Source organism: Dendrobates tinctorius, unplaced genomic scaffold, assembly GCF_039654945.1.
Source record: "Dendrobates tinctorius isolate UK_male_01 unplaced genomic scaffold, ASM3965494v1 ptg000051l, whole genome shotgun sequence".
Classification (NCBI taxonomy): Eukaryota; Metazoa; Chordata; class Amphibia; order Anura; family Dendrobatidae; genus Dendrobates; species Dendrobates tinctorius.
The window spans coordinates 4641079-4658310 of record NW_027361719.1 but is presented as its reverse complement, the minus strand read 5'-3'; the positions used below and the strand labels follow the sequence as shown (position 1 = coordinate 4658310).

At 42.3% G+C, this 17232-nt stretch overlaps 1 protein-coding gene across 5 annotated transcripts in view; it reads right to left on the bottom strand.

The window, feature by feature from the left end:
* Positions 1–17232, bottom strand: part of SCN8A (sodium voltage-gated channel alpha subunit 8) — a 276775-nt gene that overhangs the window by 67033 nt on the left and 192510 nt on the right. For 3 of the 5 annotated variants that reach the window (XM_073576720.1, XM_073576716.1, XM_073576717.1), the window contains 5 exons: positions 15653–16117; positions 11479–11596; positions 9290–9444; positions 7652–7825; positions 4115–4237 (listed from right to left, as the gene is read on the bottom strand). In XM_073576720.1, coding sequence (XP_073432821.1) covers positions 4115–4237; positions 7652–7825; positions 9290–9444; positions 11479–11596; positions 15653–16117 — 1035 coding nt within the window. The remainder of the gene's footprint in view (positions 1–4114; positions 4238–7651; positions 7826–9289; positions 9445–11478; positions 11597–15652; positions 16118–17232) is intronic. The other 2 variants (XM_073576719.1, XM_073576718.1) reach the window with 1 other exon arrangement.

Sequence of the window (17232 nt, the reverse complement as noted above, 5' to 3'; positions counted from 1 at the left end):
AAATCTTTGAAGCCAGACTTTGGGCCGTTAGTGTATAACATGTTCAACTGTTATTATTTGTGCATAATGAATTTTCTTGGTGGTGGTTCTCTTGCTTTTGACTGTCTTCCAACATGACAAAGAAGGACACACCTCGGGCTCCATGAAGGTGGGTATTGTTGTAGCTCTCACCATGCCAACATTGAAGATATCATATGCCATTGTGTAACAATTTTTGAGATTGATTGGTAAGATGGGAGTATATAAATTAACAGGGCCACAATTAATGGCATTTCAGTAAGTGAAAAAAGTAACGTGTAGCACCCAGTAGCTTACTCTGGAAGAGTGCTGAAGGCATGTACCCTGGGAAGATGGGAATCACTTCATGGAACTGAGAGAGAGATGTCCTACTAAAAGGAAATGTAGAGAATGGCAAACATTAACTATAGTATTTAATGAATACACAGGTGCAAGTCTGCCATGGCTGCAGTACAAGCATATATATGTATACAAATATTATACATCAGCTCTTTGCAAACATTATATACATGAAGATCCCGAAGGCTATACATGTAAAAAGATGAGGTGCTTTGTGCACATTATGCTCAAAGTGTGTAGGCCTATCTGCCACTGACAAGGTGATCTCTGTTAGATGCTATCCTATACTAAAGACCCATCTCTGCCTGTGCCTAGGCCTCAAGTGAACTGGAGAAACCTAGGATCAAGATAGACTTTAATACTAACAGTCTTGGAACGATGAGTGAATCCTATGCTTGCCCAAAGGATCTATTTGAAAACTAGGCACAGACAAAAACCCAACAAAATTTGCTTTGTATTTGGAAGATAGGCTCACACTTTGATCAACACGTGTGTACTGTACCTCGTGTTTGCATGTGAGTGGTGATGGTTGAATATATATATAATGCTTGCAGGGGGTGTTTTCCTAGTGTTTGTATATTGATGTCCTATTAAACATGCATGTCTTATGGAGAAGATGAGGGGTTTGGAGGTGCATAGGATACAAAATCCTATCACCCAATAAAAGGAGAGACACATCATTCCCTAAGAGTGCTTTCACATTGTGTTTAGTTACACGTTCTTGGGTCCTGTTGGGGCTTACGTCCGAACCTCGTGCAAAATGGGATTTGGAAGTATGCGCTGGTGGGGCCATTGACTATAATGGTGCCGGCAGAGCTAATGTGTGCTATCCCGTGCATCATATTTGGGAGTGTACGCCTACTAGAGGCGGACACCCAGACGCAGTCTACTACGAGAGTTTTGCTCACTCATCGGGTGATCTGCAGCTTGTTTACAAAGCAAGGTAGTAGTGCAATGAGCGTTTTTAACAATGTTCTTTCATGATTATCTTGCAAAGTAAAGTTAAGTACTGCAGCAGGCTTTAGATCTCCTGGAATATTCTGGGCATAGCCATAGCCCCATGTACAGTATATGCCCATGGAGAAAGCGAGCATAAATGCAACCAAGAAGTAGTGAGGGAAGGGCGGCATACAGCGTAGTGTGCCATGAAAGGCTTAATAATGAAGGGTTTTGCAGACATTCTCTCCTGGTAGACTTAAGAATGTGCACGACAATATGCTGCTGCATGTTGGGCTGGGCAATAGCCGAGACAATGGTCCGATGGTGTCATGGTTTGCTCAAGAGTTCTTTGGCAGTGCTTCTAGGGTTAACACCATGTGGCCTCTCTTTGGTTGGGGGAGGGCTATATTTACCCGCCCCTGTGCTGTGCCCGTTGTCAGTTATACATCCAACCTAGGCTGAGCAGCTGACCCTGTGAATACCTGTGTGTATTGCTTATATCTGTTTGCGTGCTTGTGTATGACCTGGTCTGTTCCCCGTTTTGCATTTGTCTCCTGATTCGGTACTTCTCGTGATACTCCTGGTTTTGATCTCTGCTTTGTCCCCCAACTGTCTGCTCCTTAGTCCCTCTGGTACCTTGTATCTCTCTCTCTGGATTCTGACCCCGGCTTGTCTCTTACCATGCTATTTGTCTGTCCCCTTGGCTACTGCGCTGTTCTCTGATCTGACCTTGGCTCGCCTGACACTTCTCTGGGCTCCCCCGGCTCCTGTCATCATCCCTGTAAGTTCAGGACCTATCCCCGTCTCCAAACCACTCCCACGGTGGTCACGTGCTGCAGGTCTTGTTCACATGCAGGCGTGCTCACAGCAGCATCCCACGTTACAGCAGAAGTTCCCGGCTTTCCCAGCACGTCCCCGGACATTCGTACAGTCTCAGCGGGTAAGTCTGTCACAGTGTCCGTTACAGATGGCAAGAAATGATCATCACTTGTCTTATTCTAATTAATACAACATGTGCACGATACTTTCTTGGTATCATACTGATTCCTGGACAACTTTCCTATGTCAGATCGCTTAGAAAAAAGGGGCTACACAACCCCTATTTGATTTATGACTAGTTTTGTATTTGTTTTTACATTCTTCTGTTACCAACACAAAAAAATAAGACGGTAAGACAGGATGAACTTTGTATGATGGCCGACTATTCTTTAAAGAGAATTTGCTATAACTAAGTGGCACTCTGCTAAAGAGAAACTATGGAAATGGCTTTTCTAAAAGACAACTCCTTTACAACATGACATACCTAGCAATAGCTAGTACATGACTATACTGTACAAGCAAAAGCAATCAGTGTTAACCATACATGACAGCTGGGATTCAGCCTGCAGGCACAATCAGCAAACACAATCATTGCTTGCATAACCCTGGATTCTTTCAAAGTATCTTTGATAAAGCAATTCTCATAACTGCATTAAATTACAGAAATTCTGTTAAAGACATGTCCTAATATAATTAGCGGCTCCATACTGGATCTTCATTTCTGTGACTGTAATATAGTAGCGCAGTGCATGGATTTTCATGATATTGTTGTGTCTATAGACGAAAAATGATGGCTTGCTGCAGATAATAGGCAGATTTACAGGGATAAACCAAAAATATAATTTTTCACTTTAGGAACAGAAACTTAAATAAACATGCAGGGTATTATACAGAAGGAGAAGGATGTAGCAGCTGAGTGTGTATTCTATCTATAGTATTTAAGGATGACTTTTGCTCATTCTACAAGCACAAACTCTGGTAAGTTAATATAAAAATCTTGACAACTTCTAGGTATGGCACTAAGAATAGAATCAGATCTGAAATCAATGCTTCTTCCTGATGCTACATTTTGTGGTTGATCTGGAAGAACTAATGCACAGTGATCAGGCAAAAGCATCGACAATTTCAATGCAGTTTGGGTGTAAATTCTAAAGTCTAAAAACTATTATATCAGTCTTCTAATTTCTGATCCATCATTTGGGTCAGGCATGGACCACGCTACTTACATCCGATTAGTCAAGCTGAAACCAGCGCTAGCATCTAAACAATCTACTTTTGAGATGTCTACGAGGTGTGTTTCTCAATCTCATTAAATGCAGGAATTTAAGGTGCAAAATATTTAAGGAAGCATTCAAACAAATAGTGTTAATAATCTGATAAGGTTCCTACAGCCACAGTAATAGCAAAGGGCACCATAAAGCAGAGAAAGAGAGAGAGAAGTGATAGGAAGTGAAAAAGCTTCGCTGTCAGACAAGCCTTCCAGTCTTCATAAGACTGGACTGAGAACAACAAGGTGCAGCAAGATGAATTAAACCAACGTGTGAAAGTCTCTTTAATTAGATGATTAGACAAATTATCTCTTCTATCGTGAACAAAGACAAGGTTCTTTAAATTTCTGCAATCTACACCCAGTTACCCAGATAATATACAAAAAGAACTTATGAAGATGAGTTGCAAAGGGTTCAAATTCCTCTTCTTTGCACCTGGTGATTCTCCCTATAGATATATAGCAGGGAAACCATCTGGGTGCTGAAGACAAGCCAGGCCACATGAGAACAGCCAATGTTACGATGTACTACGGATGATATGTCATTGTTGGCCAGTATCGATGTGATGAGGCAGCTGAATGCGTCTCCCTTGTTTGAGCAGAGGGTGCAGGGGTAAGGAAGTCAGCAGCTGCATCATGAAGTCTGAATTTTCAATCCAGTTTGATCAGTTCTAGCATGCTTAAAACTGCTCCGTACGCATGCAGAAGGATCAGCTGCTTTCAGCATCTTACCCTCATCCCTTCAAATCGTGACAAGGCTCTTAGGGGTCTCAAAGCTCTTAAGGTCCTAAGGGACTTAATGGCACCTAGTTCCGAGTAGCCCAAGGCATTAGCTATAAGGCTTACTAAAGAGACCTACACAGAAACAGAAAAGCAAAGAGAGGTTCCAGACTGTTAGAATGAAAGCCTAACACTGATTAAACAGCCTGGATTCAAGACTGGTGGCCCAAGCTGTCTAAGACACGTGACAGAAGCAACCTGGAAGGAAACATGGTTGAAAAGGCATTAGCACGGGAAGGAGAAATATATGAGAGTGAAGCAGGAACCACAAGGGTAGACATAAAAGCCTGTTCAAGGCGGAGCTGGCAAAATCCTTACCCTGGCCCATCACCGTCTCCTGGGTACAGCTGCTCCCATTAAATTAAGCCACACAAATTAAAGGTACCTGTGAGAAAGAATACAAATAAACATATACAGGACAGGCCTCCTAAAAATATGGCAGATAGAGGTCTAGCAGCTAAACCGGTGTCATGATAAATCCTAAACGCTTTGTTTTCTGCTGGTAAGTTTATGTAATAGGGATGAGAGGCATTAAACTGCTATCAACTGAAATACATACAAGACACCCCATAAGCAGAGGAAGAAAAAAGAGAGGCAAGGAGCAGTGACCCAACACAACTACCTTCTCTAAGTGGCTACATTTATCCTGTGCCATCTAATGAGTCTTATATAGAAGTATTGTCACCAAGTTACTTTTTGGACTAAAGAGACTGGTCTTTCTTAAGGCCTTGGCACTGTGCATTCTCTGCAGAGTAAGACCTGTGGGACATAAATACAAAATACAAAGTGTCCTGTAAAATGGGAAATGCTTGGTTAATACAACACTTTATAGCTCATATTCTGAATATAAGATATATTATTAAGAATGAAGGTCTATTCTGGAATTTACAATCACTAAGGCAAATAATTCACAGCAAAAGGATATGTATTAGTCCGTAAAATTATTCCCGAAAACCCCAAAAGTACTACAGAGAACTTGACATGATTCCTATTCCACACACATCCACAGAATCCATACAACAGGATGTCAATTTCTATTATACATAAGCTGAACAATTAGGATATGTTCACACAGAGTTGTTTGCTACATAATCTGCAATGAAAAATCAAGAAAAAAGTACCCACAAGCCAACTTTCAATGTTCTCAATGGGAAATCCACGTTGTCGTTCATGTAGCCGTGGATGATCCCACATGGCGGGATCTCACACGTCAGTAACAGTCACAGGTGGATTAGCTCTTGCAATAGGCCAATGTTCGCACAGACCCGCTGCAAATCCGTGGCAGAAATCCACGACCTTAATGTCTGATGCGGAGTCTGTAGATTTCCAACTGCAAAAAACCTCCAGGTGAACATACCCTGATTAGGTTCTATAACATTTGTTCAAAATACTTCCAGCTTATATTTTTACTAGTGATGAGTGAGTATACTCGTTGCTCGGGTTTTCCCAAGCATGCTCGGGTGGTCTCCGAGTATTTTGGTGTGCTCGGAGATTTAGATTTCATCGCCTCAGCTACATGATTTGCGGCTGCTAGACAGCTTGAATACATGTGTGGAATGCCTGTTTGTTAGGGAATTCCCACATGTATTCAGCCTGTCTGCAAGTCGCAAATCATGCAGACGCTTGTCTTGTTCTAATTCTATGATTAGTGTAAGTTAATGTGATCGTGTAACAGTGCTGAACTTTTGGTAAAAGTGACTCAACTTTTACCATAAATATCAACTGGGTGTTTCTTTACAAGTTATTTTGACTTACCTTACACAGCAGCTAAGTATTTTCTGCTCAGACATATTTTGATGCTTTTATACTCCCTCCATCACCTTTCCGATGTTTATTCATGAATTCCAGTTATAGGTTTATTTTGTTTTGACATTGCACATATTGGATTAAAATCTACTTATATTGATCACCTGCATGAATAGTATTGAACCCGGACTACTCCGGTGAGTCGTGTCCTCACTGAGACTAATCTGGGTTCAGTAGCTGCAGTTACGCCCCCTAGCCATGATTGACAGTCCCAGCCTGTGTCTTCACAGTGTGACCACCTCCCAGGACCTCTCTTCCTCTGTCACAGCTCAGCTCTGCAGTGGGTTGTTAGGAGAGGTGTGAAAGGAGAAGAGCGGTGATAAGAGGAGTGGTAGTGCGGGGACTGTCCATCAAGTCCAGTTGGAGTGATAGCAACTACTGAACCCGGACTAATCTCAGTGAGTAAATGTCTCACTAGAGTAGTCCTGGCTCATTGGCAAACAGCAAAGTGTTGTATGTAAGTTCATTCTTCTCACAAGTGTGCAATGCCGATACACAATAAAATATATTAATGGAATACATGAACACATGCTTAAAAGGTAATACGGACAGTCTAAGAGCATCAGGGGACCTGATTAGGGATTCTCCAATTTGAACTTTTCTTTGTTATTAGGATCTCCCAACCATAAGCTGATCACTGCTGGGATTTCCAGCAATCAGCAAAATTGTGTAGAGAAAAACAGCAGTAAAGGAGCATATATACTGCGCGATTATCAGAAACATTCATTTATAATAATTGCACAGTGTAAAAAGGCCATCAATCACTCAACAAACCAAGCCAAAAGATCATCTCACCCGACGCACAAGCGTTTTGTTAGTTTGTCAGGTGTGATTATCCTTTGACTTGGATAAAAGATCATCATTCTTGGCAGTGCATCTTCCTGTGTAAATAGAACATGAGCTGCTTAGAACAAGGGCAGCATATGTGCACAGGACCATCTATTACTGATCGCTCAGCTGACACCTGAAATGCAGTGCGCCTGGGTAAACAGGCTATTACACGACCACAAACCAGCAAACGCAGTGCCAATCGTAAGTCACTTTGTGTTGCCGGTTGGCTAGTGTAAGCACAGCTCAAATATTCTATTCCTCTGTAATGCCTCCATAAGGGTGATGGGAACTCATCAGAAAGTTATGACATATCCTGTGGATCAAAAACCCCCTTAAAACTCTTTGAGTCACTGGCTGAATGCTATAACTTAAACTCAAGAGAAGGTAATTAAAAAATGCACATGAACATTACTTGTGGTAAGATAGGCAACATTAAAAGGGCTGTTCCTTGGTAGACATTTATGACATGTCAATTTGTGTGTGTCCTGAGGCTGAAACCTCCCGATTTAGAGTGATGGTGAAGGTGTTTGAGGAGGCCTCGCTGCCAGATCTGTACTGATCACACATGTCATAAAAGGCTTTTCTTTTAATGCACCATATTTATGATATATAGGGCCCGAGATTATAAATCAATACATTTCAAACTTCATTTGTTTATAACCTTATGTACCAAAGTTGGGTAAATTAATAACATTAAAGGATTATAACAGCAGAAACTAAAATGTGTTTTCAACCATTTTAACTCCAATTTACCCTTCTAACGAAAGACATAAAACCATTAGGAATAAACAGACTAATCTATATAATTATCATTTGTTCAGTGTGGTGAAGCAAAAATGAAATAATACATACATCAACAATGAGGAAGTCCAGCCAGCACCAGGCATTTGTGAAGAACTTGACGAATCCATAGGCCAGCCACTTCAGTAACATCTCCAGAATGAAAATGTAAGTGAAAACCTTATCTGCGTACTCAAGAACTGTGCGGATGGTCTTGCGTTGTTCTATGTAGATATCTTCAAAGGCCTGTCAATAAACGTACACTGGATAAGAGGCTCTACTTTATTTAGGCAGATTCCTGGGGTAAATACTATTCCAGTAGGCAAGTTTTCATATTTTCCATTATTTTGGATGTTCTACTATAGATAGGAAGATATATTATGTCCTAGGGTCTGTAAACAAAGGTCATGGAGGGGAGATTATTAAGACTGGACTTTCATAAGCAAGGCTTGATCCCAGAAAACACTGGAGTAAGGTGCTACAAATTCACACACTTTTGGATTCCATGCACCAGAAAATAAAACTGTCATAGGATAAGTACACATGCAATATGCTAATCTTCCAGCAACATTAATTTGCATTGCAGTAATGTAGTAAACCTAAAGCAATGGTAACGTGATATAAGATATGTGACATTGGCACATAAGGCCTCTTTCACACATTCGTCTGTCACCATCAGTTAAAATCCGCCGTTTTGCTAAAAAAAAACGGATCCGCCATTTTTCTTGGCGGATCCGTTTTTTTTTCCCATTGAGTTGCATTACTGGTGGATCTTGACGGATGGCCACCCGTTGGATCCATTTTTATACGGATCCGCCGACTCTCTCTCTCCCTCCCTCTCTCTCCCTCTCTCTCTCCCTCCCTCTCCCTCCCTCTCTCTCTCCCTCCCTCTCCCTCCCTCTCTCTCTCTCCCTCTCTCTCTCTCTCTCTCTCTCTCCCCCTCTCTCTCTCTCTCTCTCTCCCCCTCTCTCTCTCCCTCTCTCTCCCTCTCTCTCTATCTCCCTCTCTCTCGGCACGGTTTCCTTTAAATTTCTGCCTTATCCAGATCCGTCAAAATGACAGTCCGGTGACACCCGTTTGTTTCAATCCGCCAACGGATCCGTTTTCCGCCATTTTGGCGGATTTCAACTGAGATAAAAAAAAACGGATGTGTGAAACAGGCCTAAGGCTAAATTTAATAAATGGTTGTCACAGAACACAGAGAAGATTTGCATTGCCAACCCCATAGGACATCACATCTTACAATAATTAGATGGTATTGAGAACCATGAAGCCCAAGGAACGTGTTATACCTCTGTATATGAAGCCATTTCTTAGGGTTAGGAGGTAGTAATCTGCATAGGAATTACATGTGGCTGTGACCCTATTGAATGTATTCACCATTTAGCCTACAACTGTAGTGATCGTGCTCATTTTAGCACTGTTGGAGATCTACCAGGTTTTAAAATTAGGAAAGAGAAGGTAAATAGGCCTTAAATTAATCAAGCAGAGGGGAAAGGAAAACCTCTAACCTAAGGCAGCATTCCCATGACGTTCGTCTGCCTGTTCAGATCACTGTCGTTCGTTTCTGTCTAAACAGGTGATGTGAACGCTGTCCAAGGATGACTGAGGATGAACTAAACAACGATGTGCTATGTAGCAACCATGTGTATATCACTAAAAAAAAACTTTTCTATAAATGTCTAAAATATAGATAAATACAAAACTTACCAACGCTCCGGAGCTCAGCAAGATCATGAAGATGATAAAAGTTTCAAACCAGTTGTGTTCCACTATCAGGAAACAGGTTTTCCGCAGAGTCCACCAACTCTTTCCCAGCCCTTCTTCTACACTGACTTGACAACACTTGAAACGCGCCACACATCCTGCACAACGCAAACAATGTCTACTATTACACGACTTCCAACATACATTATACATAATATAGTATTGGGACAGCTTGAGGCATATACAGCTCTGGCAAAAATTAAGAGACCACTTTCAAATGTTCAGTTTGCCTGATTTTTCTCTTTATAGGTATATTTTTGAGCAAAATGTAAATTGTTCTTTTAGGCTATAAAGTTTTGGCAACAAGCCTCCGAATTTCCAAGCAAAAAATTTTTTTTCTGACAAAGAAAAATGGTCAAATTTTTTTAAAAAAACAGTGCTTTCAGATGTGAAATAATGCAAAGAAAACAAGTTCATAATCATTTAGAAACAACAATACTAATGTTTAACTCAGGAAGAGTTCAGAAATCAATATTTTGTGGAATAACCATTATTTTTAAAAACAGCTTTCATGCGTCTTGGCATGCTTGCCACCAGTCTTTTCACACTGCTTCTGGTGCAAAAATGTAAGCAGTTCTTCTTTGTTGATGGCTTGTGACTATCCATCATCCTCTTGATTACATTCCAGAAGTTTTCAATAGGGTTCAGGTCTGGAGAATGGGCTGCCCATGACAGGGTTTTCATGTGGTGGTCTCTTAATTTATGCCAGGTAGAGGTAGATTAAAGCATAGCTCAAACAGGTTTAATATACATAATAATATACCTATATTTTATGTATCCCTAAAGAACAAGACAGCGGATTACAAATTTATTATATAAAGTATTCCAACCCCTCCACAAAACAAGACCACATTTCCTTCAAACAATGTAGAACATTAGACCATGTTCCAGCTCCATCCTTCCATCAACAAAGATGCCCATCCACATTAGATTAAGAAGACAACATTTGGGTATATTAGGTTTCAATTGGAGATAAACTACTGCAATATCAAGCAGCAGTTTATTTTCATATTCTCAATGCAAATGTGGCGCACCCAGGAGTATGGTCGCCACACTGGCTTTGCCTTCCTCCAGGGGAGGGTAATGCCAGGCTTGGAGGCAATGATGGGTCTCTCTCGCAGTCAATCCATTCATGCAACACAGTTCCACTCCAGGCCAGCAGGGGGAACTCTGAACAGGGATTCAGGGGAGGAGTGCTCTCTGAGGGCCAAGAGGAAGGAGTTGTCAGTTAGTCTGCGGAGGGTGAAGTGTGCAGATGTGGAGAGAGAAGCTGGAGGTTGAGCTAGGAAAGGAGAGCTCCCTCACAGTGAGCGCATGAACTGGAGCCTGGTCTCCACGGCTGTACGGATACTAACGGTCCTACAACAGATACCAGAGGAGTAGGAGGCTGTAAATGCCCTGCTCCCATCTAAGACTTGAGGCACAACAGCAGCTTGGATAGGGAGTCAGGACTCAGGAGAAAGGAGTCCCCGAGAAAGGCTACAGCTGTCTGCCATGCAAGTAAGGTTCTTGGGAACATCTGACAGGAGGAACTTCAGTGTAACTCAGTACTTGGAGTACTTCATTCAAATAAGCGCTAGGAAGGAGACTGCACAGCCCGTCTGCAGAGAGAGAATCCCTGAGTTGCTTCTAGGCTAGCCTGCTCCAAAACCATCTGTAATCAGGACCCTGGACTGCAGTTATCAAGTAAAGGTACAGAAATTGCACCCCGCTGTGTCTTGTCTGCTTCCTACCTTTCTGGCACTGCTACATTCCCGTGCCAACCGCATCTACACTGCCCTGGGACTACAGCTTCACCTGTGGGGAGCTTTTACATCTTTGCTGTGTCATACCACCAGTCCCAGCGGATCTGCATGCAGCGTTGGCTTAACACCTCCCTTGCCGAACACCACAGGTGGCGTCACGAACTATTCATCTAATTACATACCACCATTACATTCCCCCATTACTTGGGCGCCCAGGGCCACGGACCGGGTCACTGCTGCTGTGACACATCCTACTGATACCGGCCCGATACCGAGTACCCCACAGCCCTGGGAGGGCGACCCACAAACACATGTATGCTCTCCTGATAAGAGCAAGCATGTGTATGAGGGGGGAGGTTCAGGAGAAATAGGAGCATGAGAACCCACCCTCTGTAAAGCAGTTATCTGGATCCAGATATTCCTCTGGCTTTTCTTCTGGAACTTCTTCGACATCCGGCTTTATGTCAATGGTGCTTCCTTCTGAAGAACTGGTGTCATCAAGTTTCTGCAAAAGTAAAAATGAAAAAAATAATCCTGATGGAGGCTGTAATATATTGTCAAAACCTCTATAGTGTGTGTAAATTATAATTTCTGCTATACTTAAATATATAATCTAATTGTTTTGCATTACATGTTCTTTATTTTTATTACAAAACTCAAAATCTGCATCTGTTTAGACTTTTCTATAAATACACTAAAAGGCAAAAAGAAAGCAATTTTGAAGTCTTAAATAGACCTACTAGTCACCAGGTCTCCTTGAAATATTATAATGTCATGGTACAGTCTTGAATTTGTTATATATACGGACAAAAGTTTTGGTACACACATCTTAGGCTATGTTCACATAGTGTTCTAGCCTATAGTCGGTGGCTCTGTTGGTGTCAAGATGTGACTGGCCCTGCGTGACGCGACCCGATGATCGGTCGGTCACAAAACCAACAATGACAAACAAGGGGACACCGGGGACACAATTACAATGGTGGGCCCTGCAATAGGGAACGGGGAAATGGACACCACCTGCACTCTCTTAAGGAAATGCCCTGAACTCTCCTCATGTTCCCTATACAGGTTCTTTCAAACTGTCGCCGACCAGGATACCTCAGTCCCTCACTTGCCCTGCACCTATCCCTTACTAGGAAACTGGCAAGTGCGGACACTGGTCCCACTGCTGTACTAATAAAACACCAAGGAAAATAACAGACAGGGAAAAAACAAACAACACTTAGCTTGCTCTGCAGTCATGCACTGGACCACAGAGTAAGGCACCCGAACACAGCTTCCAGCAGAATCACCGCTTCTCCAGATAAGCTGCAAACACCACTGCTCAAGATAGCTCCTCTCTTCAGCACGGTTGATCTCCAAAAGGCAGTGTATCACCAACCGTTAGCTGGTGCACCTGGTGAGCTTATATAGGAAGGTGGGAGTGGTTTCCACCTGCCTCAACAGATAGACCAGCCATGCAATTACACCAGCGGGGATCCAGATCTGACATCGATCCAAAAATGGATCGTGACAGTCGGGGCTTGCTGAAGCCCTGGAAAATGGAATTCTGGTGTATGCAGTGATGGGGCCATTGACTGTAATGATACAGATGGAGTCATTTTGTCCACTGTCAGACATTATTTTCAGCTAAATACGCCTATGTGAGGTGGGCAGCAAGACGTGGTCAACTGTGTCTTGGAGTCTGCCACAAATAGTTGTATTTAGCTGAAAGTAATGTCTGACAGTGGACAAGGTGACACCATCTCTATCATTACAGTCAATGGCCCCGTCAGCGCATATGCCCAAATCCTGTTCTCCAGGGCTTCAGATGGAAGCCCCAACAGAGCCACTGACCAGAGACTAATGTGCAATAGGAACATAACCTTAGTCTTTGAATACTGGTTCTTCATTCAGCCCCATTGGTTCAGGTGTATAAATCCAGTTCCTAGCCCGGCAGGCTGCCCTTATAAACATTTGTGAAAGAACTGTAACAAGTCAGTTCGTGAAATTTCTTTCTTTCAAACTTTTCCACAATCAATTGTGTGTGATAATACTGAAAAAGGAAAGTGATTAGGAAACACGGCATCTCAGGCAAGTGGTGGAGAACACAAAGTCACAGAGCAAGTTGCTGAGTACTGAGCTCATACCACAGAAAAGTCACCAACTCCTCTGACTCCATAACTACAGACCACCACCCCTCCTCTGGCACAAAAGCTATGTGCCAACAGCTTCATGACATGGGCTAAGAAACTGCATGCCAAGCTTACATCACCAAGCAAAAGCAATATGCTAAATATCAGTAGTGGTGTAAAAGATGCTACCACTGGACCCTGGAGTAGCAAAATGAGTTCTATGGAGTGACAGAGCAAGCTTCTCAATCTGGCAGTCTTATTTATGAGTCTGGGTTTGGCAAATGCTAGAAGAAAGTTACCTGCCTTGACTGCATGGTGTCCTGACCTCAACCCCATAGAACGTCTTTGGGATGAACTAAAATGGAGATTGTGAGCACGCCGTCTCGGCCAACATCAATGTCAGACCTTACAAATGCCCTTCCAGATGAATGGGAAAAAAATTCCCACATACCCTAGAATCTTGTAGAAAGCCTTCCCAGAAGAGCGGATGCAGTTATAGCTGCAAAAAAAGGGCATACTCCTTATTAATGCCTATGGCCTTAGGCTCCTGTTGTGTAATGTCTGGGTATCCCAATACTTTTGTACTTATAGTGTATGCTATGAGATATATCTGATCACTAATAACCCTCAATAGGTCACTGGAGACGGCTGCACTGAGCCCTTCAGAATTTGTGTAGCACAATCTTTCGGACTCCCAACTGTTCTTAGGAACTTTTCCTCCTACTGCTTTGCTTCCATAACTCTACTACTTGTCACCAGTAAAATTATTTATTTATTTTAGATAATCTCATTTTTTTCTCATTATTTCACTGTCCCTAAAATATTTTTTCTGGTGTATTATTGTATTTATTCCTTAAATATATATTTAGATTTTCTTACATGCCTATAGAAGGAACCCATTCCTATTCTAATACCATACTTGGGCCCTGCGCTGCATATGGACATTTACTATAGTCTGCAGATCGTTATGCTTTCAGTACTTTAGATTGAAAAAAATCTAAGTCCAAAACCTCTAAAAGTTTTTTTTAGGTGGAAAAAAATTTGAGAACACCCCCCCCCACACACACACACACATTTATCAAGTTGTGGGTCTTTGGCCATCATCACCCATGTCTTTGCTATGGACTTTTTATATTGTATTATTTGATTTTGCCTGTCTTTTTGTAATTTTCAATAAACTTTGTACTTGTGAAGCAATAGTGGACATATGCTCTCTGTCTATTGAAAGAATCATCTATTTAGGAGTGTCCATGTTGGCGAATGGTCCTGGTCTTTTTTGAGGCTTATGGCCAAATGTGATATACCGTATATACTCGTGTATAAGCCGAGATTTTCAGCCCATTTTTTTGGGCTGAAAGTCCCCCTCTTGGCTTAGATGCAAGTCATATACCAGTGGTGGACGGGGGGGGGGGTGTCAGAGACCATACTCATCCCCTCCTGGCACGTCTCTGCAGCCTCTGCTTCTCCCTCGGTCGTCTGCTTCCTGCGTTCAGTGGTCACGTGGTACCGCTCATTAAACTCATGAATATAAGCATATTTGAGTTTAATGAACGGTACCACGTGACCGCTGAATGCAGGAAGCAGACGACCGATGGAGAAGCAGGGGCTGCAGAGAAGACTGTGCGCCAGGAGGGGGCGAGTATGACGGGGGCAGAGCAATATTCACCCGTCCCCGTTCCATTGACGTGCACCGCTGTGTCTCCGGGTCCTCCTGCTGTGACATTCAGGTCAGAGGGCGCGATGACGTAGTCAGTGTGCGCCCTCTGCTCAACGTCACTGCAGAGACCTGGGAAACACAGCAGTGGACGGCGATGAAATGGGGACTGGTAAATATCGCCGCTGCTGGGGGCTCAGGACATCGGCACCTGGCCCCCAGCGACGGAGAGGTGAGTATGTCATTTTTTTTTTTTAATTGCAGCAGCAGCATATAAGGGGTATTTATGGAGCATCTTATGGGGCAGCATTCACCCTTGTGCAGCAGCATATTATGGGGGGTATTTATGGAGCATCTTATGGGGCAGCATTAACCCTTGTGCAGCAGCATATGGGGGGTATTTATGGAGCATCTTGTTGGATCAGCATTAACCCTTGTGCAGCAGCATATGGGGGGGGTTATCTATGGAGCATCTCCTTGGACCACCGTTAACCCTAGGCTTATACGCGAGTCAATACGTTTTCCCAGTTTTTTGTGGCAAAATTAGGGGGGGATGGCTTATACATGGGTCAGCTTATACACGAGTATATACGGTAATTGTGAACAATGTTCACGGTTCGGGTAATATTGATTCGACATTTATGAAGTGGTCTTCCTTCTAGCTCCCCAATAAAGACTGGGTGCTGTTGTACACCAGTTTGACGTTTTTATAAGATTCCTTCATTTAGAAGGACTTGTCCTACTGGTAATTTCTCATTTAAGAGGAAATTAACAAAAAAGTGAAACTACTCACATCTTTGCTTCCTTCTTCATCAGATACACTGCTAAAGTCCTCGGTGTTAAGGTTCTCAAAATCCGATTCTCCCATTGCAATTGGCACTTTGACTGTGAGGTTTGGGTTATGTATGAAAGACATGTGATCCTCGTCTATAGCATACTTCTCCATACTGCTTCCTATGCCGCTGGTAGTGCCGTTGCCATTCTTCTGATATTCCATATCTCGATTGATATCCACCCCGGCATGATTTACTAAGCAGTGCTTTTTCTCATACATGTCATCTAAAGGTTTTTCATCAGAATCTTTCTTCTTAAAGTGTGCTTGTATAAAGTTGTGGACTTTGAGTTTGATCCAAGCTATCCCTTTCTTAATGCGAATGACTGATATCTGAAGGTTGTTCATTTCTCCATCATCATCGGTGGCAGCCAGATTGTCCGCACTGAATGAGCTCAGTAACAAAGCAAGGAACAGATTCAGAACCTTAAAGAAAGCAATACGTACTATCAATATAGAGGATGAATCAAGTATAAGTAGTAGTCTGTCCGTATATGTATAGATATCTATAACATAAGTCTGCAGCAATCTTTCTGCATAAGCACTTAGAATAAAAACTATAAAAATAGTTAAAAAATCCAGATATTATTCAGAAGCAATAACACCTTAACAAGAGTACAGCTGGATAACTACTTCTGCTGCCCATAGGCAAACGGCAGAAGTAAGTAGCACAACAGTCACATTACCCTAGAAATAAAGCACAGATGTCCCTGCCCTGGACCGATGCCCGGACATATTAGTGGGTAGATCCTTCCAATCACGTCTAATCCCCTTGTTACAACGGCACTCATGCCTTGGTTTTAACCCACAAATATGAATATTATTTTTAAACACTATGACCAATGTAACACTTAAGATTAAAAATGGGAAAATGTTGTTTTTTTACAGATATTTGGGCAGTAAAATGTAACTTTTTGGATTCGACCTGAATGTACATCCCAGCAATTAGAATTTCCAAAGGTAAGTTACATCCCTGGGACTACAGACAATGAGCCTTAATGGGGTTGTCCATCTTTGGGGACATTTTCTTTGTTACTTAAATGTGTGTCTGCAAACCCTGTCTTATGAGGAAAGGTTGCAGGATTTGGGAATGTTTAGTTTGCAAAAGAGAAGACTGAGAGGAGACTTAATAGCTGTCTACAAATATCTAAAGGGCTGTCACATTGTAGAAGGATCAACTTTATTCTCATTTGCACAAGGAAAGACTAGAAGCAATGGGATGAAGCTGAATGGGAGGAAACACAGATTAGATATTAGAAAAAACTTTTTGACAGTTAGAGTGATCAATGAGTGGAACAGGCTGCCACGAGAAGTGGTGAGTTCTCCTTCAATGGAAGTCTTCAAACAGAGGCTGGACAGACATCTAACAGGGATGATTTAGCGAATCCTGCTTTGAGCAGGGGGTTGGACCAGATGGCCCAGGAGGTCCCTTCCAACTCTACGATTCTATGATTCTATGATTCTAATTGGGGCTGTAAATCATTTTTCATTAAAAATGTTGAAATGTTTGGTTTTTACAGGCCTTTTGTTTTCGTGCACGT